The 26,958-nt window shown below is 38.4% G+C and overlaps 1 protein-coding gene and 1 non-coding gene across 2 annotated transcripts; both read left to right on the top strand.

Moving 5' to 3' along the window:
• The first annotated feature begins 17 nt into the window (after positions 1-17).
• On the top strand, positions 18-26,732 carry LOC115527718 (mitochondrial import inner membrane translocase subunit Tim23). Its single transcript, XM_030335512.2, has 7 exons — positions 18-276; positions 2,535-2,593; positions 9,949-10,042; positions 10,596-10,680; positions 13,524-13,582; positions 15,346-15,456; positions 26,259-26,732. The coding sequence occupies exons 1-7, from the start codon at positions 171-173 to the stop codon at positions 26,372-26,374; spliced, it is 630 nt and encodes a 209-aa protein (XP_030191372.1). The 5' UTR covers positions 18-170; the 3' UTR covers positions 26,375-26,732.
• LOC115527848 lies at positions 12,610-12,813 on the top strand. The gene has a single exon (XR_003973078.1). It is a non-coding gene; the product is annotated as a small nucleolar RNA SNORA74 (small nucleolar RNA).
• Positions 26,733-26,958: the final 226 nt, after the last annotated feature.

Below are 26,958 nucleotides of genomic sequence, written 5' to 3'. Positions count from 1 at the left end.
TCGCAAAGCGGAAGTGCAAGGATTAACGCGTACCGGCTCCCGGAAGGTCACCGTGTGAAGGAGGCAGTGGTAACGCGGGTCTCCCCGCTGTGACTGGGGAGCAACGGCCCAGCAGAAGAACCCAGCCTCAGGTGGCGGGGAAGAGCAGACGGGCGGTTTGCTGCAACATCATGGAGAGCGGCGGGGGAAGCGGGAACAAAACTACAGGGGGGTTGGCCGGCTTTTTCGGAGCCGGTGGGGCAGGTTACTCGCACGCGGATCTGGCCGGCGTCCCGCGTGAGTATCGGGCCTAGGTTGTGAACGTTTCTCAGCGGTTCTTGCGACTCCGCCAGATGTGTAGCGTGTACTGTTCCTTTTTGGGGGCTGACGTTCACAATCTTAGTACCAGTGGTGGGGTTAGTGTGTTTGCGCTGCCTCTTTCAAGATTGAGCCAGTTTTTGGAGCCACGGATCCCCGAGAAGTTCCGTTTGGGTGACCTGGACTCAGGAGATGTTGCATGTTCTTTTTATATCCAAGCACGTTGCCTCATTTTTCCTCCCGCACATTCCTTGTGTGTTGATCTGTGTGCTTGGCTCTAGATTAAGAGGAGAGCCCAGCTCTGCAAGTAAATGCATTCCAAACAACGAGTCTGTAAATAACTTTTCAAACACAAAGTTCTGTGTTTCGAAACCACACAGTAGCCGTGAGGGCAAAACATTTAATAGTGCGAATAGCCAAGAAAGAAACGGGAGTCGAGCCTGCGGGAGGAGCTGAGAAGCGAGCTGCGCTTTAAAAGTCACTTACGGACTTGAAGAAAAAAAGTTAAGAATTTTAGGAAAGGAAATATGCAAGATCGAAAGTGCAGAAGCATGAATGTCCTACCTGTGCCCTTTCAATCCTGTGAATATGTGTTCCAGATGTCTGTGACTTTGTGGGTGTTCAAATGGATGAACAGAACTTGTTCTGATTCTCCAGGTACTTTATGCTCAAGAACAAAAGAGCCCAGTGTCACCTCTGCCAAAACTGAATCTGGAACGCATTTTACACATACGTCTTCGGAGGTCTGAGTTTTGGAGCACAGAGGGCATTACCTTAATGTGACCAAGCATTGTTACGTTAATTTGATTAAGATTTGAAGGTAAATTGAGAAATGGAGGGATGAACACCATTCACTGAGCACCTGGGATCAACCAACGACTTTTCTGGATAGAGGACTACCAACAGTTAGATGACTGCTGCGTTCAGTGAACTGAGCCAAGTAACACAAATAAACACATTTCAGTTATATGTATAAGTGTACATAAAGCCATCAAAACCGGGTCATGAGATGGTGATGGGAGCAGGATGCTGTTTGAGAGTGGGTCAGAGAATGCAACTAGAGGGTGTTGACATTTGAGCTGTGACCTGAATATAGTATAGATCCGAGGTGAGGCAGGTGTACAAGGGAAAATAGCCCAAATGCCCTGAGAAAAAACAAAGTTGGCATGTTTAAGGAACAAATGATGGGCCAGTGTGTCTATAGAGTTGCAAGGGAGTTGGAGTAGTAGGAGATAATGAGGTGAGGAGGGCAAGGAATGACCACTAATGCAGTGTTTTGTAAACCATGGTAGGAAGTTTGGATTTGATTACAAGTGTGAATGGAAGCCATTAAGGCTGATTTCCTTTTCTTAAAAAAATCACTTTAGTTGCTACATAGGAAGTAAATTGAAGGGATTAGAGCAAATGAGGAGCCCATTTAAGTAGGAGATTGTTACAGTAGTCTAGGTGAGCTTTAATGGTTGGACTAAGATGGTAGCAATAAGGATGGTGGTAATGAAGTTCAAGATATTGAATATAGAATTCATATTGATGAGAAGACGAGTATTTCATAGATTGTGAGCAGTCAACTGAGGTGCACAGGATTCAAGGATTAAATTTAAAATATGAGAAAGCTGATTGACATTTTTCTGTCATCAAAGTTAGTGGGATTCAAGTGTGGCTGTCTGTAAGTTTCCATTTTCTTTTGTTATGACCCCCATGCCTATGGTGATAACCCGAGAACCCTCTACACTGCCACAGCAAATCTGTGTCCGCAGCTGTCAATACTGCTGAAGGAACTGCCTTAAGATCTGAAGGAACTGCCTTAAAATATTTATATACAACACATAACCCAAGCACTGTTTTTCTCATGGAATTGATTGGTCTCTTGTCAGTCTTATTTTGCAATTTGTATAGATGTCAAGCATCCTTGTAGCAAAGTAGAGAGAAATTAGCTTTATAATTGACCTTGGCTATGCTTCCTGCTACTTTGATTATTTAATCCACATTATTGCCAATATCTTCTGGGTATGACAGCCTGAACTCATACCATTTTCCTAGTGTAAGGCATGGTTTGGTATTCAGGACCTCAGGAGGAAGCAGCCTCAAAACTGCCAGACAGGATGAGCATAGAAAAGGAGAAATTTTCATATTCAAGTGAGCCTATAAATCAAAATTGGAAAACAAAACAGTGTAATTAACACTAAATGAAATAACTTTTTAGAATTTCATTGCAATATGCTTTGTTTTCTCTCTAGTGACTGGTATGAACCCTCTGTCTCCTTATTTAAATGTGGATCCACGTTATCTCGTGCAGGTAAGATTAAGACTAGTCCTTTTATGAATTTACTAGTTTGGTGTGTTATCTTACTGTTTAAAAAAAAAGTTTCTTACGCTAACTAGATCTACGATACATACTTCTGGAGGCACCAACTCTGGTCTCCATCCACCTTTTTTCTTTGTTCTGAAACTCTGGAGATTTGGCTTGCATCTCCCTGATACTATCCCTTTAAAGGGTTTTTGAGGTTCAAGGTGTGTTTTTTCTCCCTATTTAAACATTTGTAAAGTATACTAACATAAAATTTACCATCTGACCCATTTTTAAGTATACTGTTCAATGTTACCAAATGCATTTATAAGATTAGGCAACAATTACCACCTACCATATACATAACCCGTTTCATCATGTAAAACAAACTATGCCTGTTAAAAAAATAACTTCATTCCACCCTCCCTCCCACCCATCCCATGGAAACTACCCATCTGCTTTCTGTTTTTGATACTCTAAGTACCCCAAATAAGTGGAATCGTACTGTATTTGTCTTTTGTGATTGGATTATTTCATTTAACATAATGTTCTCAAGTTTCATCTATATTATACCTTATGTCAGAATTTCTCCTTTTTTAGGCTGGATAATATTTAATTGAATAATATTCCATTTTGCTTATCCATTCATCTGTTCCTGGACACTTGGATGGCTCCTGTATTTTAGCTACTGTTGATGTGAACATTACACTAATGTGTACAAATGTCTTTTCCCAACTCTCCTTTTAATTCTTTTAGTTACATATCCAGATGTAAAATCGCTGGATCTTAGGGAAATTTTATTATTTTCTGAGGAATTGCAGCTATACCATTTTACATTTCACTGGATCTCATAAATTTTGACATGTCGTTTTCTTTTTTATTCATCTCTTAAGTAAAGGGTGTGTTATTTAATTTCCATGAATTTGTAAATTTTTCAGTTTTCTTTCTGTTACTGATTTCTAACTCCTACTGTTGTGGCCGGAGAGGATACTCTCTATGATATCTTTTAAAATCTTTTGAAACTTACTTTGTGTCCTTACATGATCTATCTTGGAAGATGTCCCACATGCACTTGAGACATATATCTGTGCTATTATTGTTCGGCAGAGTGTTTTGTATATGTCTGTTAGATCTGTTTGCTGTTTGATTTATTGTGTTAAGTCCTTATTTTCTTACTACCTTCTGTCTGGTTATAATGTTTGCTATCCATTATTGAAAATAGATTATTGAAGTTTCCAGTTCTTAGTGTAGAAATTTCTATTTCTACCTTTAATTCCATCATTTTTTTTTTAATTTTTTTTTCAACGTTTCTATTTATTTTTGGGACAGAGAGAGACAGAGCATGAACGGGGGAGGGGCAGAGAGAGAGGGAGACACAGAATCGGAAACAGGCTCCAGGCTCCCGAGCCATCAGCCCAGAGCCTGACGCGGGGCTCGAACTCATGGACCGCGAGATCATGACCTGGCTGAAGTCGGACGCTTAACTGACTGCGCCACCCAGGCGCCCCTTAATTCCATCATTTTATATTTAATGTATTTTAATGGTCTCTTACTAGATATGTTTATAATTTAATCTTTTTACTACATTGAAACTTTTTAATATTTTTATGACCTTTTATTATTATGTAAAATCTATATTTTCTGATACTCCTATGTTCACCCTGTTCTCTTTTGGTTATTATTTGCCTGGAATAATCTTTTTCTGTCATTTCACTTTGAACCTCTTTGTTTTTGGAACTAAAGTAAACCTCAGTGTAGTTGGATCATGGTATTTTTATCCATTGTGCTGATCTTATGACCTTTGTTTACAGAGTTTGATCCATTTATATTTAAAGCGATTACTGGAGCCACCTGGGTGACTCAGTCTGTTGAGCATCCAACTCTTGATATCAGCTCAGGTCATGATCTCAGGGTAATTGGATCAAGCCCCATGTCGGCCTCCTCGCTGAACGCAGAGCCTGCTTGGTATTCTCTCTCTCTCTCTCTCTCTCTCTCTCTCTCTCTCTCTCTCTCTCTCTCCCCCTCCCCCTCACATGCACGCTCTTTCTCAAAATAAATAAATAAAAACTTCTAAAAAATAAATTAGGCATTGATTTCTTAGACATGACACCAAAAGAATAAGTTACTAAAAACAACTGATAAATTGGTTTTAATAAAAATTTAAAACTTTTCTACTCCAGACTACACACTTAAGAATAAGGAAAAGACAGTTCACAAACTGAAAGAACATAACTGTAAATCATTTAATATTTGATAAGGACTTAAATCAAGAATATGTAATTTTTTAGAAAACTCTTAAAACTCATTTATAAGAAGTTTAAAAGTGGGTAAAAGATCTGAACAGACATTTCTCCAAGAAGATACACAAATGTTCAATAATCACATGAAGCATGTTCCATATCACTTACTAGAGAAATGCAAATCACAAAAACAAAGTGAGATACCACTTCACACCTGCTATAGCTATAGTTAGAAACACAGGCAATAACTGATGTTAGTAAGGATGTGGAGAAATTGGACCTTCATGCACTACTGGTGGAAGTGTAAATTGAACTAGCTGCTTTGGAAATAGTCTCACAGTTTCTCAAAATATTAAAAGTAGGGTTACTGTATGACCCAGTAATTCCACTCATAGATATATACCCAAGAGAACTGAAAACATATGTCCACACAACAAATTATACATGAATGCTCATATCAGCTTTATTCTAAATAGTCAAGAAGTAGACACAATCCAAATATCCAAGTTAAGAATGGATAAACAAAATGTGGCATCTCCATGCAAGGAGATATTTTGTAGCAATAAAAAAAGAATGCAGTAATGATGCTTGCTACAACATGGGTGAACCTTGTAAACTTACTAAATAAAAGAAGCCAGTCATAAAAGACCACGTATTGTATGATTCTATTTATATGAAATGTTCACTACTGATAAATATAAAGAGACAGAAAGCAAATTGAGTAGTGGCTGCCCAGGGTAGGGGATAGATGGAGAATGACTGCTAACAGGTATGGGGTTCTTTTTGGGGTAATGAAAATGCTCTGAAACTGATTATAGTCTTTGTTGTACAATTGTGAATATACTAAAAACTCAAAACCACTGAATTATACACTTTAAATAGGTGAATTATATGGTATATGAATTATATATCCATAAATTGTGTGGGTTTTAAGAGTAATGGTTAGGACTTTTTGTTTCAAGATGAAACACTAAATATTTGACCTTTGAATTTCTTGTTGAGTGTGTTTGTTTGTTTGTTTTTTTTAATGTTTATTTTTGAGAGACAGAATGCGAACAGGGGAGGGGCAGAGAGAGAGGGAGACACAGAATCTGAAGCAGACTCCAGGCTCTGAGCTGACAGCACAGAGCCCAACATGGGGCTTGAACTCACCGCAAGATCATGACCTGAGCCGAAGTCAGAAGCTTAGCTGAGCCACTCAGGCATCTCTTGTTGAGTGTGTTTTGAACAGAAGCAAGTTGATTAGGGCTTGTTTAAAATTTGTTTGTTTTTGCTGGAAGTGTTTGTCAAATATTATCTACACTGTAGGTTTATTGCTTTTATTTCAAAAGTACCTCTCTGTCAGCATTTTACTCAAAATTTCAAAACTAATCAAATGTAGTTTGCTTAAATGTTGGATTTAAGCTTAAAGGTTATACTGTAGCTCCATTTAAAAATACAGTAACATTGGGACCCTGCATTGCTAGGCAGGGCCAAAAAGGTTAGACATCAAAGAAAATTCTGTATTTTAAAGAAATTGTGATTCTTGCTTAATCACTCACATTTGTAGTGACATCTCCCATTCAAATGTTAGAGGGACTTCAGAATTGAAAAAGTTTTCTCGTCTCATTGTCTATTTTTATAAAAACCATGGAAAGCCTAAATTTAAAAACTGTACCTTAAGAAGTTGCATTTTGTGGAACGTTTTTCCATACTTTTGAAAGACAGACATGTTAAGTACTACTTGTGAACTCACCATATACTGATTTTTGGCAACAGCTCTTATTTGAGGCACCATTTGTGGTTTCTCTTACTATTGATTTGTGTTGTCACCACTTTTGCATCCTCGCCAATATGTTAAATATTATATTAAGTAAATAGTCTTCCTCTTTGTTAGGCCAGATGAACATCCAGTATAAACAAGGAGAATTTGGGGCGCCTGGGTGGCTCAGTCGGTTAAGCGGCCGACTTCAGCTCAGGTCATGATCTCGCGGTCCGTGAGGGCTGTGAGTTCGAGCCCCGCGTCGGGCTCTGTGCTGACAACTCAGAGCCTGGAGTTGTTTCAGATTCTGTGTCTCCCTCTCTCTGACCCTCCCCTGTTCATGCTCTGTCTCTCTCTGTCTCAAAAATAAATAAATGTTAAAAAAAAAAAAAAAAGAATTTGGGGATGCCTGCGTGGCTCAGTCAGTTAAGCGTCCAACTTTGGCTCAGATCATGGTCTCACAGTTCATGGGTTCGCGCCCTGTGTCTGGCTCTGTGCTAACAGCTCAGAGCCTGGAGCCTGCTTTGGATTCAGTGTCTCCCTCTCTTTCCCTCTCCCCTGTTTGCGCTCGCTCGCTGTCTCTCTCTCTCTCTCAAAAATAAATAGTAAATGATATTTTTTCAAAAAACAAGAATTTGAATATTTCTAACATGCAGTTGAAATATAAATATTTCACATAATCTCAGCCACCTGACTATTTTATCAGGTACACTGGTGCCCATCCTTGGATTTGTTTCTTTTCTGTGGTAGTAAACAATGGTATTGGTGATCTTTTAGTGGTGCTAGTGTCCTACCCTGTCAGCAGCACAAGTTGAACTTGAACTTTTCAGTGTATCTTCCCTACATACATTGTATAAAGATACTTTGAGATCAGCCTTGGTAAGTGGTTATTTTTTGCAGTTTAAATTTGGCTTGCAGAAGTCTTTTTTCTATAACATCATAAACTGTTAATCCTATTTTTATAGAAACCAAAAGCCTTAATTTTATGGAGATTAATATAATTTGGCCAGTGACCCCTCCCTCAAAATATCTTTGGAAATTTTTGTTATATGACACAGTTGAGATTAATAAGCCCCGGTGACAATTAAGCATCAGATTGTTTCCAGGTGGCTCTGGGTGTGAATTGATGTATATTTGCCTTCATCCTCATAGTACTTTTATCCCAGTTGACCCTAGCAAAGAGTGAGTTGGAGATGACATGCACTTGTGCTTATTAATGTCCATCCTGACCGTTTTCTTAGTTTCCTGTTTGTAATACATGATCCATTTCTGGATTGAAGAAATATGTATCTCATTAAATCACATGGCATTTCTAAAAACCTCAAGCCAGAAGCACAACTTATTTTTATTTTTATTTTTTAAGTTTAATTACTTATTTAGAGAGAGAGAGAGCCTGAGCCGGGGAGGGTCAGAGAGAGAAGGAGAGTAGGCTCTGCACTGACAGCGAAGAGCCCGACATGGGGCTCAAACTAATGAACCATGAGATCATGATCTGAGCCAAAACCAAGAGTCAGGCGCTTAACCGACAGAGCCACCCAGGCACCCCTCCAGAAACAAAATTTAAAACTAAGTCATTAATAAGGTCAAGAAGCACCCAAAATTCACAAAACTGTGTAATAACCTAGGATCTCTTCAGAGTTTGTTTGTTGTTGCCCACCAGACCATTTGTGTGATGAGAGTAGCTGTGCTTGCTTATTTGTGCATTTTTTGCTGAGAATGTATGCACAAGCCAGAAATAAAAAGCCAGTGCAGAGCTGTAGCTCACTGAAGTTCCATATTTGGTAAAGGGATGTTTCCTTGTTAGCAAGTTGCCAGCAGTGTTTTAACCATTTTTGTATAGAAAGTTTGGCAATTATGTATTGAATGTGTTCTTTATAAGAGTATATTATAGAATCATGGGGCGCCTGGGTGGCTCAGTTGGTTAAGCATCTGACTTCATTTCAGGTCATATTCTCACAGCTCGGGAGTTCAAGCTCCACGTCAGGCTCTGCTGACAGCTGAAAGCCTGGAGCCTGCTTCAGATTCTGTGTCTCCCTCTCTCTCTGCCCCTTCCCCACTTGAATTCCGTCTCTCTCTCTCCCTCCCTCCCGCTCCCTCCCTCCCGCTCCCTCCCTCCCGCTCCCTCCCTCTGTCTCTCGCTCCCTCCCTCCCTCTCCCTCCCTCCCTCCTTCTCTCAAAATAAACCTTAAAAAAAATTTTAAGAGTATATTATAGAATCGATCATATACTCTTACAGTAGCATTTTCAACTTAGGATTTTTGGGTGACTCAGCATTTGTATCAAGTTTGTGTATGCATTTACTGGAAAGAGAGACGATGGCTTTCAAAGATTATCAAAAGAATATATGCTCCCCCAAAGAGTTAAAAATTATTTATTAAGGGGCACCTGGGTGTCTCCATCAGTTAAGTGTCCCACTGTTGGTTTCAGCTCAGGTCATGATCTCACAGTTTGTGGGATTGAGCCCTGCTTCACGCTCTATGCTGACAGTGCAGAGCCCGCTTGGAATTCTCTCTCTCCCACTCATACTCATTCTCTGCCCCCCCCCCCCACTCCGCTTGTACACGTGCATCTCTCTTTCTTTCAAAATATGTAAAAAAGAAAACTTAAAAACAAAGGAGAATTAAGGGTGCCCGGGTGTCTCAGTTGGTTAAACATGACTTCAGCTCAGTTCATGATCTCGTGGTTCGTGGGTTTGAGCCCCACATCGGGTTCTCTGCCCCTCCCTTGCTTTATTATTTCAAAAATAAACAAACATTTAATGTATAAATATAAATAAAATTTTAAAAAAGAATTATTTATTAGGAAGGTAATTTTGCCCTTGCATAACTGATCCAAACTTTTGTGCTTTTATAGTTTCTGCCCTTTCTCTTATTTCATTTGGTTTTACACATGGTAAATTGTGCTTGATAATAAATAGTAGCTACAGAATGAGAGTTGCTCTCTTTTTCCACACTGGTTTATTTCAATCCAGTAACCTGTGACTTGTCATACCTTTCAGTTTCCCTTTCTCTAGAGCTGTGCTTCCTAAACTCTCTAGCACTGTTACTTCATATTCATCATTAAGTAAGGTAAATTAAATTGATTACAATCTATCAGACTTACATTGAGAAACTAAGTTCCTAAGAACTTAGAAACTTAGTTCCTAAGAACTAAGCCTCCTAAGAACTAATGAGTATAATTGTATATGTTGTATATTTCATTCCACTTTGATATAGGGGTTGCTATTGCACAAAGTTTTATTTTGGTTTGACTAAGTATAGTTGGGTTTTAGTTAATTTAAGGGTTTACTTTTTGTGAAAAACTACTTTGACAAATGAGGAAACATTTTGCAAGTACTGGGTCTTGAGGGGAGCTCAACTCAGTTTTCATTATTACCTTTTTAGGATACAGATGAGTTTATTTTACCGACTGGAGCTAATAAAACCCGGGGTAGATTTGAACTGGCATTCTTTACCATCGGAGGATGTTGCATGACAGGTGGGTATGATAATTTTTTTTTTTTTTTCAGTGTCCTCAATCCACATAGTCAAAAATGCTTAAAATCCGGGGCGACTGGGTGGCTGAGTCAGTTGAGCATCTGACTCTTGATTTGGGCTCAGGTCATGATCCCAGGATCATGAGATTGAGCCCTGCATTGGACTCTGTGCTGAGCCTGGAATCTGCTTAAGATTCTGTCTCTCCCTCTGCCCCTCTCCCCTAATCGCACACTTGCTGTCTCTCTCATCTTTTTAAAAGTGCTTAAAATCCAAAGCAGTTCAAATATTGGTTTCAGGGTTTTAAAGAATCATTATTTAGGGGCACCTGGCTGGTTCAGTCAGTAGAGCATGTGACTCTGGATCTTGAGGTTGTAAGTTCGAGCCCCACATTGGGTGTAGAGATTACTTAAAAATAAGATCTTTAAAAATAATAACAATAAATAATCATTATTTTTGTTTATCTTTGTCTATTAAAAAGTAAAAAAGAATCAAGTGCAGTTGTTTTTTAATACAAAGCTGCATTATTTGGATGAATTGTTACTGTGATTTACTAGGGGCTGCATTTGGAGCAATGAATGGTCTACGGCTAGGATTGAAGGAAACCCAGAATATGCCCTGGTCCAAACCAAGAAACGTACAGTAAGTCTTATGTAATCATCTAATGTAGTGATATTTGAATATTAAACTACTTTGTTGGCTTCATGAACACAGCCTTGAGATGACACATGTTGATTATTGACATATGTTTTGATCAATTTTTTTATTTTCTTACTGAAAATAAAAGAAACTAAGGAATCAAGTTACTGAGACTAAGGTTTTTAAAGGAGTGACTTTTGAGTCAGTGTCCCTCAATTAGCTGGTGCTACCCTATCCTAACTTCTACACCTTTTTCATTCTGCAGTTCTATATAACATGCTTTTCAGGTTGTTGAATTGCTAGTACATTATTTGGATAGTTCGAGGGCCTGCAGAACCATAGGACATGATAGTAAATAAGCACGTAAGAGTGATTGCTGGATCTGCTCTCATTCCAGTTGAACTTTTTATTGATTTTACTCTCAATTTCTGAAATGGAGGGCTAACGCAAAGTTATCATGAAATTCTTAAAACTTAGTGGTAGTTTCTGAATCTTCTCAGGAAATTGAAGTTTGTGGAAAATGGAAAGTAGTACATCTTCACCCTGCCTAAAAAATAAACATGACCAGTCCATGTAGATATTCCCTAAATAATATATGAGTGGAGTCACACAGTATATGTATTCGATGGCTCATGGTCTTGGTTCAGGACACATTAAGCTTTATCTTCTTTATATGTTGTTTAGCCAGCAGATGGCAGCAGGTGTGCTAGAATTAGACCTTGGGAATCCTGAAGGCTTGTCAACTTTTTCATATTCCTGTTACTGTGGATCTTGCTTTACTAGGCCAGATCCTTGTATATTTTTACATTTATATTAATATTTGTCCCTTACTCCAATATTTTTTTTTTTTTTACTTTTTTGTGTTATGGAGAATTTTGAAAATGTACAGAAATAAACAGTAGTACAGTGAAGACCCATGAACCATAACCTCTCCTCAACAGTCAACCAACCAGGATTGGGACCAGTTATGCACCATCTCATTCTCCCCTCACATATTACTTTGAAGCAAATCCCTAACATACCATGAAATACCAATTTGAAGATGCGGCACCTGGGTGGCTTAGTCGGTTAGGTGTCCGACTTTGGCTCTGGTCATGATCTCACAGTTTGCGGGTTCGAGCCCTGCATCAGGCTCTGTGCTGACCGCTTGCTCAGAGCCTGGAGCCTGCTTCAGATTCTATGTCTCCCCCTCTCTCTGCCCCTCCCATGCTCGTGCTCTGTCTCTGTCTCTGCCTCTCAATAATGAACAAATGTTAAAAAAAGTTTTTTAAATACCAATTTGAAGGTGAAGTTCTCCTAGAAAAGATAACCTTTGTCTCTTAAAACAGTGACAGTATTGTTTGGGCAGGGGGTGCAGGGAGAGAGTCACATTTGCAATTTTTAGATCAGATTTTTTAAATCTTCTGTATTACTTTTTATATAACCATTCTGATATTCCTGGGTAGGAAGCATTTAAAATAGGAGACAGCCTCAGGGTTAAACCTCCGACCTTGATTCAGGTCAGGATCTCATGGTTCCTGAGTTCAGGCCCTGCCTCAGGTTCTCTGCCCCTCCCTTGTGCACTCTTGCTCTCAAAAATAAACAAACATTTAAAATAGGAGACAGCCTGTAAAAATTGAAAGGACAGGGTTTGGGTCCAGACAGATCTATATAGCTTCAAAGTCTAGTTCCATTATATACTATTTTTTGGTCTTAGGTAAATTTTTTTCTACCTTCTGCCTTTAAGGGTTATTAAGAGGTGATTAAAGTTGGTAAGGGCCCAGTAAGTGGAGATATATTGCCCAAATTGCATACCAAAGAATTTCACCAATTTGCAGTGTTAAACAGGCTTTAGAGATAATACAAATTTTTGTTATTGGGCATTAATTTAAATGAGTTCTCTAACTCCATTAAATGAGTTTTTTCATTCTTTGTTATTACAATTTCATAATTTCCAGCAGTAGTCAGCTGTCCGGATAGAACCATTCCTGTGATGGTGTTACACTGCTGGGAGAGGAAAGTCCTGTCTTTTTCCTCCAGTTGCCTCTGTCACTGTTCTGGTGGCGCCTGGCACTGGTGTGAGGCAGAACTGTGCTTCCTTGAGAGTGTGCTAAGCGTTCACTTGGGCCGCTTAGTTCTAGTCTGGGAGCAGACACAGCATGTGCTTTCTCCACATATTCTAATTAGATGGTTTTTTCCTTCTCTTTGAATACTTCCCTGTAATTCTGCTGTATTCTGTAACAGTCCACGCTTTGATTCTATTTAATATCTTGAGTATATTCTTCCTCCAAAAAAATTTAATTGTAAGCTAGATTATCCATTAGAATGGTCTTTTTCTTTTTTTAATGTGGATCAATTACTGTAAACTTCTCTATAAAATACATTCTAGGCTATCATTCAAAGCTTTTCCATATTTGATTTATATTTATTTTTAATAATAATTTTCCTTACTCATTGCCCAAAAATGTTGGAAGTGTAACCTTCATTTATATTTGTATAAAGTAAAAGCCAGCCTTACTAAATTCTAAGGAAGTATTAAGGTATCTTTTAAAATTAAGAAAACCCTGGGGACACCTGGGTGGCTCAGTTGGTTAAGCATCCAACTCTTGATTTCCTTTTCAGGTCACGATCTCATGGTTCATGAGATTGAGGCCCTTCGCTCTCTCCCTCTCTGCCCCTCCTCCACTCGCACGGATGTACTTCTCTCCCTCTCTCAAAATAAATAAATAAACGTTTTTTAAAAAAATAAAATTAAGAATACCTGAGTGTTGGGTTTATACGTTGTAAATAGCTACAATTATGGTTTTTCAAAGTGCTGGAGAAATAATGATTCTAAGTACAGATTCTTTCTCTTTCTGCCCTGGTAGGATTTTGAACATGGTGACTAGGCAAGGGGCACTTTGGGCTAATACTCTAGGTTCTCTGGGTAAGTAGAGATCTCAATAATAAATCATTAATGCAAAGGATATATATGTATCATGAACAATTTGACCTGCCAAAATTCTGGCCCTAGGATATTAAAAATTGTATTTGAATCTACTCTGATGAGTAATGTAGGTAATACTTAGGAAAAGACCATGAACAACATAACAATAATTCCAGATGCTAATACCATTTTTCAGTGTTTGAAGTCTTTTTAGATATTACATACTCTCCTGTCCAAGCAAGATACCAACCCATGTTTTAGGTAGATATGGAGTCCACATAATTCAGGTCCAAGTCAAATGCCTTTGTATGTTAAGAAAGGTTCAAGGCCCTGTAGTAAGATACAGATTAATGCAACCCTTTTGCTATGTTTTCCTAATAGCCTATTCAGCATTCTGTTTACCTAAGTAGGTTTCCCAGACTGACTTTTCAGAGCTGTTATAGGGCCTTTGTAGATAATGAAAACATTTGCAGTTCTGAGCAAGGGGTAATTTAGTAGCATTTAGGACCAAATGCTTTCATATTATACTATGTATGAATATTTGACTCTCTTGATTATTCATAGCATATAATAAATGTACCTGTGGTACTTATGCTCTAAGAACCAAAAATTTCTTTGTAACTTGGTTGAAAGTCTGAAAATCTTTTAATTGTGGCAGATTAAGTAAGGGAAGTTTTAGGTATCTCATTGAAAAATAGAAAAAGCATCTGTTGTGAAAGAATAATAGCCTAGCTTTGTTGTGGGATTTGGAAGCAGTACATTTTCACACTGTAAGGTCAGATTGACATTTGAGATCCTAGTAAATTATTGCCTCCATATGCTACTCATGTCCTCTTTGCCCCCACCCCATACACAGTCACCCTCCTTTGTTCCTGTTTGGTTGCTTATATATCTCCAGAGTGAAAAGCCATCCTGCTCTGCCCAAGGACTTTCTTAGTTTTAGCATTGCAAGCAAGTCTCAGTCCTAGGAAAACTGGGATGGCCAGTTGCTTTGTATGTTTCTGATGTAATAGAAGTTCAGTTTCAATTAAATAAGTTGAAAGGGTAAGAAGAGCCTTTATAGAAATATAAGAATATCACAACAGAAGGGTTGTAAGGCTGAGTTTGGTGTAACATTGAAGGGTCAAATAAAGCATAGTTTCGAGAAAGGTAAGGAAAAGGATTAGTAGGAATCTTTACAGGTACAAGAGATAGATAGTTTTGGGGAGCATCTTGTTAAAACTAAATAAAGCTAGTGTTACAGTTTTTGCCTGTGCCAGAACCAAACCTCAATTTTTTTTTTTAAGTTAACATTTCTCTTAGAATAGAAATGCATGTGTTTTTGTTTCTAAATTCAAAGTATAGCTATTAAGAATAAAATATAAGTGAAAATTTTAAATATTTTTCCTGAGATTCCAAGAAAAATGGAACTTTTTGTAATTAACTAGTATTGGTGTTTCTTCTGAAGCTCTTCAAAAATTTTCTTTGTATATCCTGAGTTGTACACACATGTGCCCGCTTTACAGGCTAATGAATATAGTTTTTCCTACTTTTTGTTCGGAGTATGTATTATTCCATTATATGGAAAGTCCCTTTCTGGGTCTATCCGCTTTGATGGGCATTTTATTTACAAGCTTTTGCTGTTACAAATACTGTTCTAGTGATCATTCTTTTATATCTTTGAATGCTTATAGAATGTCTGTAAGATAGATTTATCTAAATATAATTGCTTTACTGACTTCCAATAACTTTTTTTATTAGTAATCAGTCCATTTCCCCTGTAGCTTTGCTCTATAGTGCATTTGGTGTCATCATTGAGAAAACACGAGGTGCAGAAGATGACCTTAACACAGTAGCAGCTGGAACCATGACAGGCATGTTGTATAAATGTACAGGTAGGTACTGTTGAATGAAGAGCTATCTCTGAATACACTTTGAAGTATGCTTTGAAAATGAAGTGTCCACAGATTTCAGAGTACACTTAACACATTTTTTGCAGTGTAATGGAGTGTTCTCTAAAACCTCATGGGTGTTTGGGGTTTTGTTTTTGTTTTTTTATTTTGATAAAGTACACGAAACATAAAATTGGCCATCTGAACCATCTTTAAGTGTAAGTTTAGTAATGTTAAGTATATTTATGTTGTTGTGGAGCATTACCTTCATCTAACTCCAGAACTTTTCTTCATCTTGCAAAACTGAAACTCTATCCAACATCATTTTCCCCATCCTTTAGCCCTTGGCAACTACCATTCTGCTTTCTAACTATGAATTTCAACTCTGAGTATTTTACGTATTTCATGTAAGGAATAATAATACTGCATTTGTCTTCTTGTGACTGGCTTATTTCTTTTGGCATAATATCATCAAGGTTCATCCATGTTATAGCATGTTTCAGAATTTCCTTCTTTTTCAAAGATGAATAATACTCTGTTTTACATATACACCACATTTTCTTTATCCATTCATCAGTCAGTGGATACTTGGATTGCCTCCATCTTTGACTACTATGAGTAATGCTCCTATGAACATAGGTGAACCATTCGATTTTGAAAAAACAGAACCCTAAGAGTTGAATCAAAATGACCTGAGTGAAGATCAAATATCAAATCCTTCTCTAAGATGGAAAAGAAATTAGCATTCACTGTGTTATACCCCCAGTTATAAGCACTTAATATAACTTATTAAGAAGTGCCCCGGTGACTCGGTTGAGCCTCCAGCTTTGGTTTAGGTCATGATCTCACGGTCAGTGAGTTTGAGCCTCACATCAGACTCACTGCTGTCAGCACAGAGCCTGCTTCAGATCCTCTGCCGCCCCCAACGCTCCCGCCGCCCCCCCCCCCCCCACTGCTCACACATGCAGTCTCTCTCAAAAAAGTAAAAGTTGAGATATATATATATAGGACTTATTTTATTTAAAACTGAACTGATAATCATCACACCCCAGTTTTATAGATAAGCACAGTATTAAGAGGACCTCTTTCAAAAGGTCCTAACTAGTGATGGGCCCAAATTTTTTTTTATCACATTTCTGCTTTAAATGGCTTAATTAAGCTACTTATACTCATGCCTCTGAAAATTACTTTTGTTTGATTTTTTAGACATTAGACACTTGATTAACTGAGCTAATTCTTTTTAGAAATTCCTCCATCAAAATTTCAGGTAGCCATTTTTGCTAGAAAGAGAAGTCTCAACAGGGTTATGAAATCCAAGATTTCCTGATATATCTGAGAGTAAGAGGTTTTTTTCTGTATTGAAAATGGATCACATTTGGGGCGCCTGGGTGGCTCAGTCGGTTGGGCGACCGACTTCGGCTCAGGTCATGATCTCGCAGTCCGTGAGTTCAAGCCCCGCATCGGGCTCTGTGCTGACAGCTCAGAGCCTGGAGCCTGTTTCAGATTCTGTGTCTCCTTCTCTCTCTGACCCTCCCCCGTTCATGCTCTCTCTGTCTCAAAAATAAACGTTAAAAAAAAAAAAAAAGAAAATGGATCACATTTGGAATTTTATCCCTAAGAGCTCACAGTACTTCTTACTTGTGTGTATGTACTCATGTAAACAGAGCTCCCAGGTGGATTAAGACATTACATACCTTTTATGTCCATGAAGATGTTACCTTGACATAGAAAAATTGTGTTAAAAATACTGGGGCATCTGGGTGGCTCAGTCACTTGAGTGTCCGACTCTTGATTTTGGCTCAGGTCATGATCTCACAGTTCATGGATTCAAGACCCACGTCAGGCTTCATGCTGGTAGTGCAGAGCTTGCTAGGGATTCATCCTCCCTCTCTCTCTGTCCCCCACTCATGTGCATGTGCTTGCTTGCTCTCTCTCAAAATAAATAAACTTTAAAATATTTAGATATTAGAGTAATTTAAAAAAATACTTCACATTGAAAATCTTTAGGGTCAGACAAAATAATTTAAAACTTTAACTGCAGCACAAGGGTTCACTCAGCAAGAGTTTACTTGGCCCAAACTATGCTTACAAAAGATCAAATTAATATTTGAGAAACCGATTTCACATAAAAATATGGAATTCCAGCTTCTTTTGAATAAATGGAAGATACCAAGCTTACATTATTTGTGTTGGCAAATGGCCGGGGTTGAGTGGGAGCTGCTGTTACACCAGTTGATGGGCACTGAAGTTCTACCTCAGTACCACTAGTCCCTGACTTCTTACTCAGGGTAAGCCGCTGTGGCATTTCCTCTGCTGAGGGCATCCCTGAATATAAGAATGTACTGAATTACCATCTTAAGACATATTACGCATATTTAAAAGATAGAAAAGGCTGAATTCTTGATATCGAAAGACATGGGAGCCTAGCTATCTGTGTCCGGGACTTCCTTGCAGTCATAGCATTTATAACACAGGGTGGGACACCTTCAGCTTAAATTATGAAAGAGAAAGTTCTTGGCTCAGAAGAAAAAAAGCAAAAACAAATTGATTCTAGGTCAGGTGACATATAGATTTCATTTTCCATTGCAATTGTGAAACATAGATGAAGTATCTGACCCAGAATTCCAACGTTAGCTCATAGTTTCCTGGCCGAACAATTTAAATTTAGCTCAGCACATCAGAATCAGTATACAAAAGCAGAGGAGTATCTTTCATTGATTTCTGGTTTAAAATAAACCTAAGACAGAGCACAGAATTAGGAATTTTGTGTGGTAGGAATACAAATACAACTTCAGCTTCTAGATTCAGGGATTTAGAAAAGGGGTGAGACACTCTTTTGGTCTAGAGCCAGCCCAAACTGTTAAAGACACAAGTTTACATTTAGGGAATGGCTAATTCCTGCTGACCAAAAATATTTCCAACTCTTCAACAATGGAAATTAAAAAAGAGGAAGTTTGAAATTAAAGTAGTATAACTCAACTTAGATTTGGAGCTACTTTCGTGGAAAGAAAAATCATGGGGAAAAATACATGAGAAAATGGGTAGTTGTCAGAACAAAAGGAGGCTAATTTAAAGGAATATTTCTGATGGGATGATTTTAGTTTAAATCCAATGTTTAATGAGTTTAAATATTTTTCAGAGGGTATTCAGACGGTCATTAGATTTTCTGTGGCATGTGAAAATCTGTTCAGTAATAAACAGTATTCTATCAGAACAAGAACAGCTGTAGTTTTGCTCTTGTTCGTAAGCTTAGGACTAATGTTTAAAAGGCCTGGTCACTAATCTTCAGAAACAAGGCATCAGCAACCAAAAGATATGGGTCCCCCCTTTCCCCTCACAAAAAGCCCCTGACCTTTTCATTCTATGCCTTCCATAAGAAAGTCATCTTAGAAAAGCAAACTAAATAAAAGTTAAAAAGACCTACAAATCCATTTCATCATAATAAGTAAATGTAGGGCTTATTATTGTTAAAAGGTACTATTTATCAATAGGTTCCAGGCCTTCAGAATTAAACTGTATATGCTAACCATACTTTTTTGATGATTTCTTTATTTCTATTACTGGCAGCAGTATTCTTCCAGTAAATTAAGACAGATGTAACATATATTACAGGCATAGGGCTGTAATATATAAAACATTTCGACAGATCACTTAAACCAACAATCCAATTAAAAAATGGAGTAAGGATTGACAGAACACTTCAGGGAAAAATACAAATCACCACTAAACAATAGAAGTCACTAAATCTTACAGGCAACCAGGGTAAAGCAAAATAAACCATTAAGATAATATTTTTCACCAAGTATCTTTTAAAAAGTGATGATAGGTAACTGATGTTTACCAGAGGGGAAGTGACACCTAATATTGACAGAGGTAAGCAAAGTAGTCAACATTAGTTATTAATATTTTAAATTTGTAGATCTTTGCTCAGCAATTTATCCTACAGCATACTAAGGCATACACACAAAAAAGGGGTCTGGACCACCATAACCACCACAGGAAAGCAACCAAAAAGATGAAGAATCTGGTGGGGAAAATCGTCCTAAGAGGACAGTAATATGGGGAGGCAAAAAACAGCAGAGATAAGTGAATGCTTGCATGGAAGAACCTGGGTTGCTAGGAAGGGACCAGTGGGGTGGAGGTGGTCCTGAGGAAAGCCCGAATGTCAGCTGCTGTGCTGTGACAGTCACACATACTGCTTCCACTCTAACAAAGCAAAGAAAAAAAATAGGGAGGCAGGAAACGTCTGTTCTAGTGTTCCGAGTCACCTTTGGTTTCTGCCCTTCTCTTCTGTGTCCCTTCACTTCATCATTTGTGAAGTTCACTACCTAGCACCTGAGTTGCCTTTTCTCACAAGGCTGAACTTCTGCAACAGTATTTTTCATTAGCCATTTTGACTTTGGGCTTCTACCTTCAGTCTGTCTTATCCACTATTTCTGGTTTATCTTCCAGTATGGTTCTAATTCTAGTAATCACTTTTCAAAAACCTTTGATGATGACACACTGTGTTTCAGCCTAAATTTAAATTTCTCATCCTAGCCTTCCTTGCTCTAATCCTCTCCCATTTTCAGACTTTTCTCCCACACTGTTCTTGTGTATGTTATATGACCAAATATGTAAATTTGAAATCCAATCCATCCATAAGGCCCAGTTCAATTGTTAATACCTCTTTCAATAGATTTCCTTTTTTGGGTGGGGAGGGGGGCAGTGATTGAACTTTATTTAGTTTTGGGTTTTTTTTTTTTAATTTGTATTTATTTTTTTAATTTGCATCCAAGTTAGTTAGCATATAGTACAACAGTGATTTCAGGAGTAGACTTTTTTAATGCCCCTTACCCATTAGGCCATCCTCCCCTCCACAACCCCTCCAATAACCCTCTGTTTCTTCTCCATATTTAAGAGTCTCTTATGTTTTTGTCCCCCTCCCTGTTTTTTATTATTTTTGCTTCCCTTCCCTTGTGTTCATCTTGTTTTGTATCTTAAAGTCCTCATATGAGTGAAGTCATATGATATTTGTCTTTCTCTAATTTCACTTAGCATAATACCCTCTAGATCCATTCATGTAGTTGCAATTGGCACGATTTCATTCTTTTTCATTGCTGAGTAATACTTCATTATATATATATATGTATATATATGTATATATATATGTATGTATATATATATACACCACATTTTCTTTATCTGTTCATCAATGAACATTTGGGCTCTCTCCATACTTTGGCTATTGTTGATAGTGCTGCTATAAACATTGGGGTGCATGTGCCTCTTCGAAACAGCATCCCTGTATCGCTTGGATAAATACCTAGTAGTGCAATTGCTGGGTCATAGGGTAGTTCTATTTTTAAGTTTTTGAGGAACCTCCATACTGTTTTCCAGAGCGGCTGCACCAGTTTGCATTCCCACCAGCAGTGCAAAAGAGATCCTCTTTCTCCACATCCTCACCAACATCTGCTGTTGCCTGAGTTGTTCATGTTAGCCATTCTGACGGGTGTGAGGTGGTATCTCTTTGTGGTTTTGATTTGTATTTCCCTGATGATGAATAACGTTGAGCATTTTTTCATGTATCGGTTGGCCATCTGGATGTCTTCATTGGAGAAGTGTCTATTCATGTCTTTTGCCCATCTTTTCACTGGATTATTTGCTTTTTGGATGTTGAGTTTAATAAGTTCTTTATAGATTTTGGATACTAACCCTTTATCTTCTTTGCAAAAATCTCCCATTCCATCGGTTGCCTTATAGTTTTCCTGATTGTTTCCTTCACTGTGCAGAAAAATTTTATTTTGATGAGGTCCCAATAGTTTATTTTTCCTTTTGTTTCCCTCGCCGCCAGAGAACGTGTTGAGTAAGAAGTTGCTGCAGCTGAGGTCAAAGAGGTTTTTGCCTGCTTTCTCCTGGAGGATTTTGATGACTTCCTGTCTTACATTTAGGTCTTTCATCCATTTTGAGTTTATTTTTGTGTCTGGTGTAAGACAGTGGTCCAGGTTCATTCTTCTGCATGTCGCTGTCCAGTTTTCCCAGCACCACTTGCTGAAGAGACTCTTTATTCCAGTGGATATTCTTTCCTGCTTTGTCAAAGATTAGTTGGCAATACGTTTGTGGGTCCATTTCTGGGTTCTGTATTCTGTTCCATTGATCTGAGTATCCGTTCTTGTGCCAGTACCATACTGTCTTGATGATTACAGCTTTGTAATACAGCTTGAAGTCCAGATTTTTATTTTTTTTTCTTTTTAATCTATCTTGGAGGCGATTCAGTATGGTGAAAAAGACAATGGGCTTTGGCGTCAAATGGGTTTGACGTGACCAGCACTAGGTCACTAAACAGGTACACCAAGAGAGTAACTTGTCTGAATTTGTCTATAATACGAGAGCAACCAGTATTCCCTTCATAGACTCGTAAATGAAATCACCTATAGAAAGTAAGTGACTTACCTCCTACCATAAGCACATTTTATACCATTCTTAGAAGGCTTAACACAGTTTTCCTGGTATGAAGTCAATAGGCAAAAAGTAAGATTGAAAAATCAAGAACTAGCAAGATAGTTATGTTTTTTAGAAACAAGATAAAGAGCAGAGAATGAAAGTAGTTGCCTTTGGAAATAGAAATTAGGGTGAGGATGGTGAGTGTGCCACATTGTTGTGTATCACTAAAATCTTTTAGCACTTTTTAAATTGTTTATATGGACTACTTTAATAAAAAGTGAGTGGGCGCCTGGGTGGCGCAGTCGGTTGGGCGTCCGACTTCAGCCAGGTCACGATCTCGCGGTCCGTGAGTTCGAGCCCCGCGTCGGGCTCTGGGCTGATGGCTCAGAGCCTGGAGCCTGTTTCCGATTCTGTGTCTCCCTCTCTCTCTGCCCCTCCCCCGTTCATGCTCTGTCTCTCTCTGTCCCAAAAATAAATAAACATTGAAAAAAAATTAAAAAAAAAAAAAAGTGAAAGTGAGCAAAGACCTTTATCAACATAATAAAAATGAGGTATTTGGGGCGCCTGGGTCACTCAGTTGGTTAAGCATCTGACTTTGGCTCAGGTCATGATCTCATGGTTGATGAGTGCGAGTCCTATGTCCAGCTCTGTGCTGACAGGTCAGAGCCTGGAGCCTGGTTCAAATTCTGTGTCTCCCTCTCTGTCTCTGCCCCTCCCCTACTCATGCTCTGTCCTCCTTAAAAATAAACACTTAAAAAATTTTTTTTGAATAATAAATAAAAATTAGGCATTAGATTACAAGGGTGGAGTGGGGAGACACTGTTCAATGGGTACAGAGTTTCAGTTTTGCAACATGGAAACAGTTCTTTGGAGATGGATGGGGTGATGATAGCACAACAATCCCAGAAAACCTAGTGCTACTGAACTATACTATTAAAATGGTAACTTTTATATATGCTTTATCTCAATTTTTAAAATAAATTCAATAAAATTTTGGGAAGTATTTAATAGCCATGACAGTGTGTAAATAAGGCAGTTCCTCTAAAGCAGGGGCCAAGAACACCTGCTGGCCAAATCCCTATCTGTTCACTGTCTTGAGGCTAAGAATATGTTTTATGTTTTTAAATATGGTTGACCTTTGAACTCCATGAGGTTGAACTGTACAAAGTTTTCTTTGATCAGCACAGTACTATAAATGTGTTTTGTCTTGAGATTTTCTTAGTAACATTCTTTTCTCTAGCTTGCTTTATTGTAAGATTGTAATACATAATTCACATAACATATAAAATACTTACTGATCAACTGTTTACGTTCTCAGTAAGGCTTCCAGTCAACAGCAGGCATTAGTAGTTAAGTTTTGGGAGGACTCAGAAATTGTACTTGGATTTTTGACTGTGCAGGGCGGGGGGGTCACATCCTTAACCCCACGCGTTGTTAAGAGTTGACTGTAGTTACATTTTAAGTGGTTATATAAGTATCTACATAATAGCCTTTGGGCCCTGAAAGCCTAAAATATGTACTTTCTGGCCACCGTAAGAAAAATATTCTGATCCCTGCTCTAAAGTAATTGTCAGTTCAGTATGTTAGCTCTACACTATCCAGCTCTATACCCCACAAACAAGGTACTTAAGTATTCTGGGCCTTATTTTCCTATGTTTAAAAGAGATAGTATTTGTCCTTTCTGGAAGAGTTGTGTAAGGACCAAAAAGATAGAAGGTAAAACTGAAACACCTGGCTCACATTTGTTTTGCTTTATAGACATTGACCGTTGGCCTTCTTGCTCAAAGCAAGAATATTTGCTAATCAACTTCCTGTGCTTAGTTGGGCAAAAGTTGGTTACAGAAAGCCTAAAGGCAAGGCCCTCAAATGTTTAACACAACCAGTTGGAAAACACTGGAATTAATAGAAAGTTAAAACTAAAACATGGCTTGGTGTGTGGTAAGAGGCTATTCTTCAATCAGAATTAGCTGTGCTTAGTAAGTCAAACACTGCCTATGTTTAGCATCTACTTGGTGGAAATAACTTTTTTCTAGCCTTCAAAGAAGTGACATTTTGGGGCGCCTGGGTGGCTCAGTCGATTCAGTGTTGGACTTTGGCTCAAGTCATGATCTCATAGTTCGTGAGTTTGAGCCCCGCATCAGGCTCTGTGCTGACAGCTCAGAGGCTGGAGCCTGCTTCAGATTCCGTGTCTCCCTCTCTGCCTCTCCCCAACTCATGCTGTCTCTCAAAAATGAATAAACATTTAAAAAAATTTTTTTAAAGTGACTTGTTTGAACTAAGTTTCATTTTGGTCAGAAAGTAGAAAGCTTTCCGGGGGATCATAAGAGACACTTAATGTGCCACTGATGTCCCTAAGGTCTTAGTCTTGTAGTTCACAGTTTCATTATGTTACCCCTAGTGCCTCTGCCCAGGGAGGCTCTTTATTTGATAGCTAAGAACTAATGTGAAAATCCTTCCAAAAGTAGAAATTAGGACACTCAAAGCAAAGGACCAACCATAAGGAACAGTTTACAGCTATTTCCAAACCAGTGGGCAGAGTTCAGAGCCCAGTGGATCTGTAATCAACTAAAGATCTAGGGGAGTTTTCAGTGTTTAGTCCCAGGAAAACATCTGCAAAATCATTGTGCTTTCAGTTATCTGCCCTGCATCATTTTTCTGCTAATAAACAGCAGTGAGACCACCTTTCTTTTGTGTCGACTCAGAATGGAGTACTATATAACCTGCTTGAAAGAATCCTCATTACACACAAAGTTTAGATTTAATAACTGAGCCATACTGATGCTGTTGCAAATATCATTTATTCTCCTGTGCTTCATAGTTTATTTTCCTCATTTTAGTCATTTGACCTAATTATAGTTTACTTTCAGCCCCTAGAACTTTTTGTTGACTTACTAGTCAAAGACATGAAGTAGATTTTTATTAAACTGGGTAGATTGTTTTTGAGTTAGCAGGTTGAGTGTATATTACATTTATAATTTTCCAGCTGCATTGAATACAGGGGCAAAATCCAACTGCCATACTTAGTCTAAACATAGCAAGAGATGATGTGGGATTCAAGGAGAGAGCTCCCATTTAATTTTTTTTTAATTGTTTCTGACCTCTCCTCCCCATCCCCCCCACCCCCCACCCCACCCCCCCTCCACCGTATTTGACAGCTGTTTGTAGATGATGCCTGCAGCTTCTGTCTAAGAGAGATAATTAGGGCACTTCATGTTGGAAGCCTACACAGGTCAGCTATCAGACATCTTCAGACTAGAGAGGATCCTGAAGGGAGTGGCCCTTTAATCTATCGGCTGAAGCCATCTGGCAGGACATTCATTGCAGGAATGCTTGGTCTGAAGTGTTCTAACTCAGCAACATCACTGAATTTCACAGAATTTACTGGTTTGTACCCAGAGGGCCTCTAGGAAGGTAATCACAGGACCACAGCTCCGTTCCACCTTTGCCTTCCTAACACAGGACTTAAAATGAATACTCCATTGGTACAATGTGGGCTTCCTGACATTTATGGTATCAACTTGTTTGTAAAACCATAGAACATCAAGTTATTTCTTAAAAGCTTATTTCGGTGCCCCTAGTCCTCTTACTAGACTTGGGGACTGTTTTCAGGTAACTGATGAAAACGTTTTTGTTTTTGCATTTCAAGTGTAATCCATATTGCTAATCTTTTTTCACATGAAAAAAATTGTTTTGTTAAGCAAAAACAGTTCAAAGTCTAATCCTTGGGTTGTTTTTCAGTAAGTACAATGCTGCTCGGTGCCTTATTGCTCATTAATTGTAGATTGTCTGATATGTCAGTGTAGGAATGGAGGAGGGGGGTGGGGGTGTCAGTACCTAACTCAAAGCTTGATTATAGCCATCTTATCACCACTTCTTGAGTCTTCAAAGTTAACAGAGGACCTGTCCAGAGTCCAAAGATAATGTTAATACTGTTTCCAAAGAGGGTGTCACCTTGTTTATATTATAGCTGTAAATCAATTGGTGGGGCTTGTGGGTTCTAAACAATATGACTAACGGGAAATTATTGCTTTGTTTGGGACTTCAATAATATGCATGAGATCTTGTCTGAAGTGTGGGAACAAGTGAGATTGAGAAAAATCAAATTATTAATGCTCATGATCTTAGCTACAAATTGTAAAATTAAAAGAAAAAATGGTTGTGAATGAGAATACAGTGTATGTATTAAACTGGTGATTTAGGGATGTTTCTCTTGAACCTGTCTTGGTTTCTTGTATTAACTTTAGGACTTCTGTTTGAGATGGAATATTTACATATAAACAAATCGTGTGCCTCAATTTCATGATAACATTATTTAATCCTTTGCTGCTAGGACACTGTGTAATACAAGGCTGTTTTGTTTTTGTTTTCTTTTCCTTTCCCAGGTGGTTTTCGAGGGGCAGCACGAGGTGGGCTAGCAGGACTGACGCTTACCAGCCTCTACGCACTCTATAATAACTGGGAGCACATGAAAGGCTCCTTGCTCCAACAGTCACTCTGAAGATTTGCCAACTTGTGAATGGAGGACACTTTAGTAGCAATCCAGATGAATTTATAGGTCAGTCTGGAGTTACTCTTTCTTCCTACAATTAGTTTGAAAAATTGGAGATACCAGTTTGCTGTGGCGAAGATCATGGTTGGTTGACCGGGACTGGTACTCTTTCCAGCCCAAGCTGAAGCCAAAACCCTCTGGTGGCTGAGTAATGTGGTTCTCCCTTTCCCTCGAACTGGAAAACTACTTACTCACAGAATTCACGTCGTGATGGTTGTCGATAGTATATCACCACATTTGTTTATTTAATGATCTGAAACTGTAATGTTCCCTTGTATTCCCAATAAAAGGTGAAAACAGAACTAAAGTCATAACTCCAGTGTAAACACAGTGGGTGTCTCCATTTAAAACATTTTTCTGGGGGGACCTGGGTGGCTCAGTCGGTTAAGCATCCAACTCTTGGTTCCAGCTCAGGTAATAACTTTATGGGATTGAGCCCCATGACAAGCTCTGTGCTGACACTGCAGAGCCTGCTTGGGATTCTCGCCCTTTCTCTCTGGAAATAAACATTTTTAATAATAAAAACATTTTTC

The sequence above is a fragment of the Lynx canadensis genome, chromosome D2, assembly GCF_007474595.2.
Source record: "Lynx canadensis isolate LIC74 chromosome D2, mLynCan4.pri.v2, whole genome shotgun sequence".
NCBI lineage: Eukaryota > Metazoa > Chordata > Mammalia > Carnivora > Felidae > Lynx > Lynx canadensis.
This window is presented reverse-complemented; position numbering and strand designations above follow the sequence as displayed.

Excerpts from the sequence above, each read along its gene's own strand:
- LOC115527718 (XM_030335512.2), top strand. The coding sequence starts at position 171 with ATGGAGAGCGGCGGGGGAAGCGGGAACAAAACTACAGGGGGGTTGGCC. Across the intron at positions 2,594-9,948 it reads ATCCACGTTATCTCGTGCAG|GATACAGATGAGTTTATTTT; the intron begins GTAAGATTAAGA and ends TTACCTTTTTAG. Across the intron at positions 13,583-15,345 it reads TAATACTCTAGGTTCTCTGG|CTTTGCTCTATAGTGCATTT; the intron begins GTAAGTAGAGAT and ends TTTCCCCTGTAG.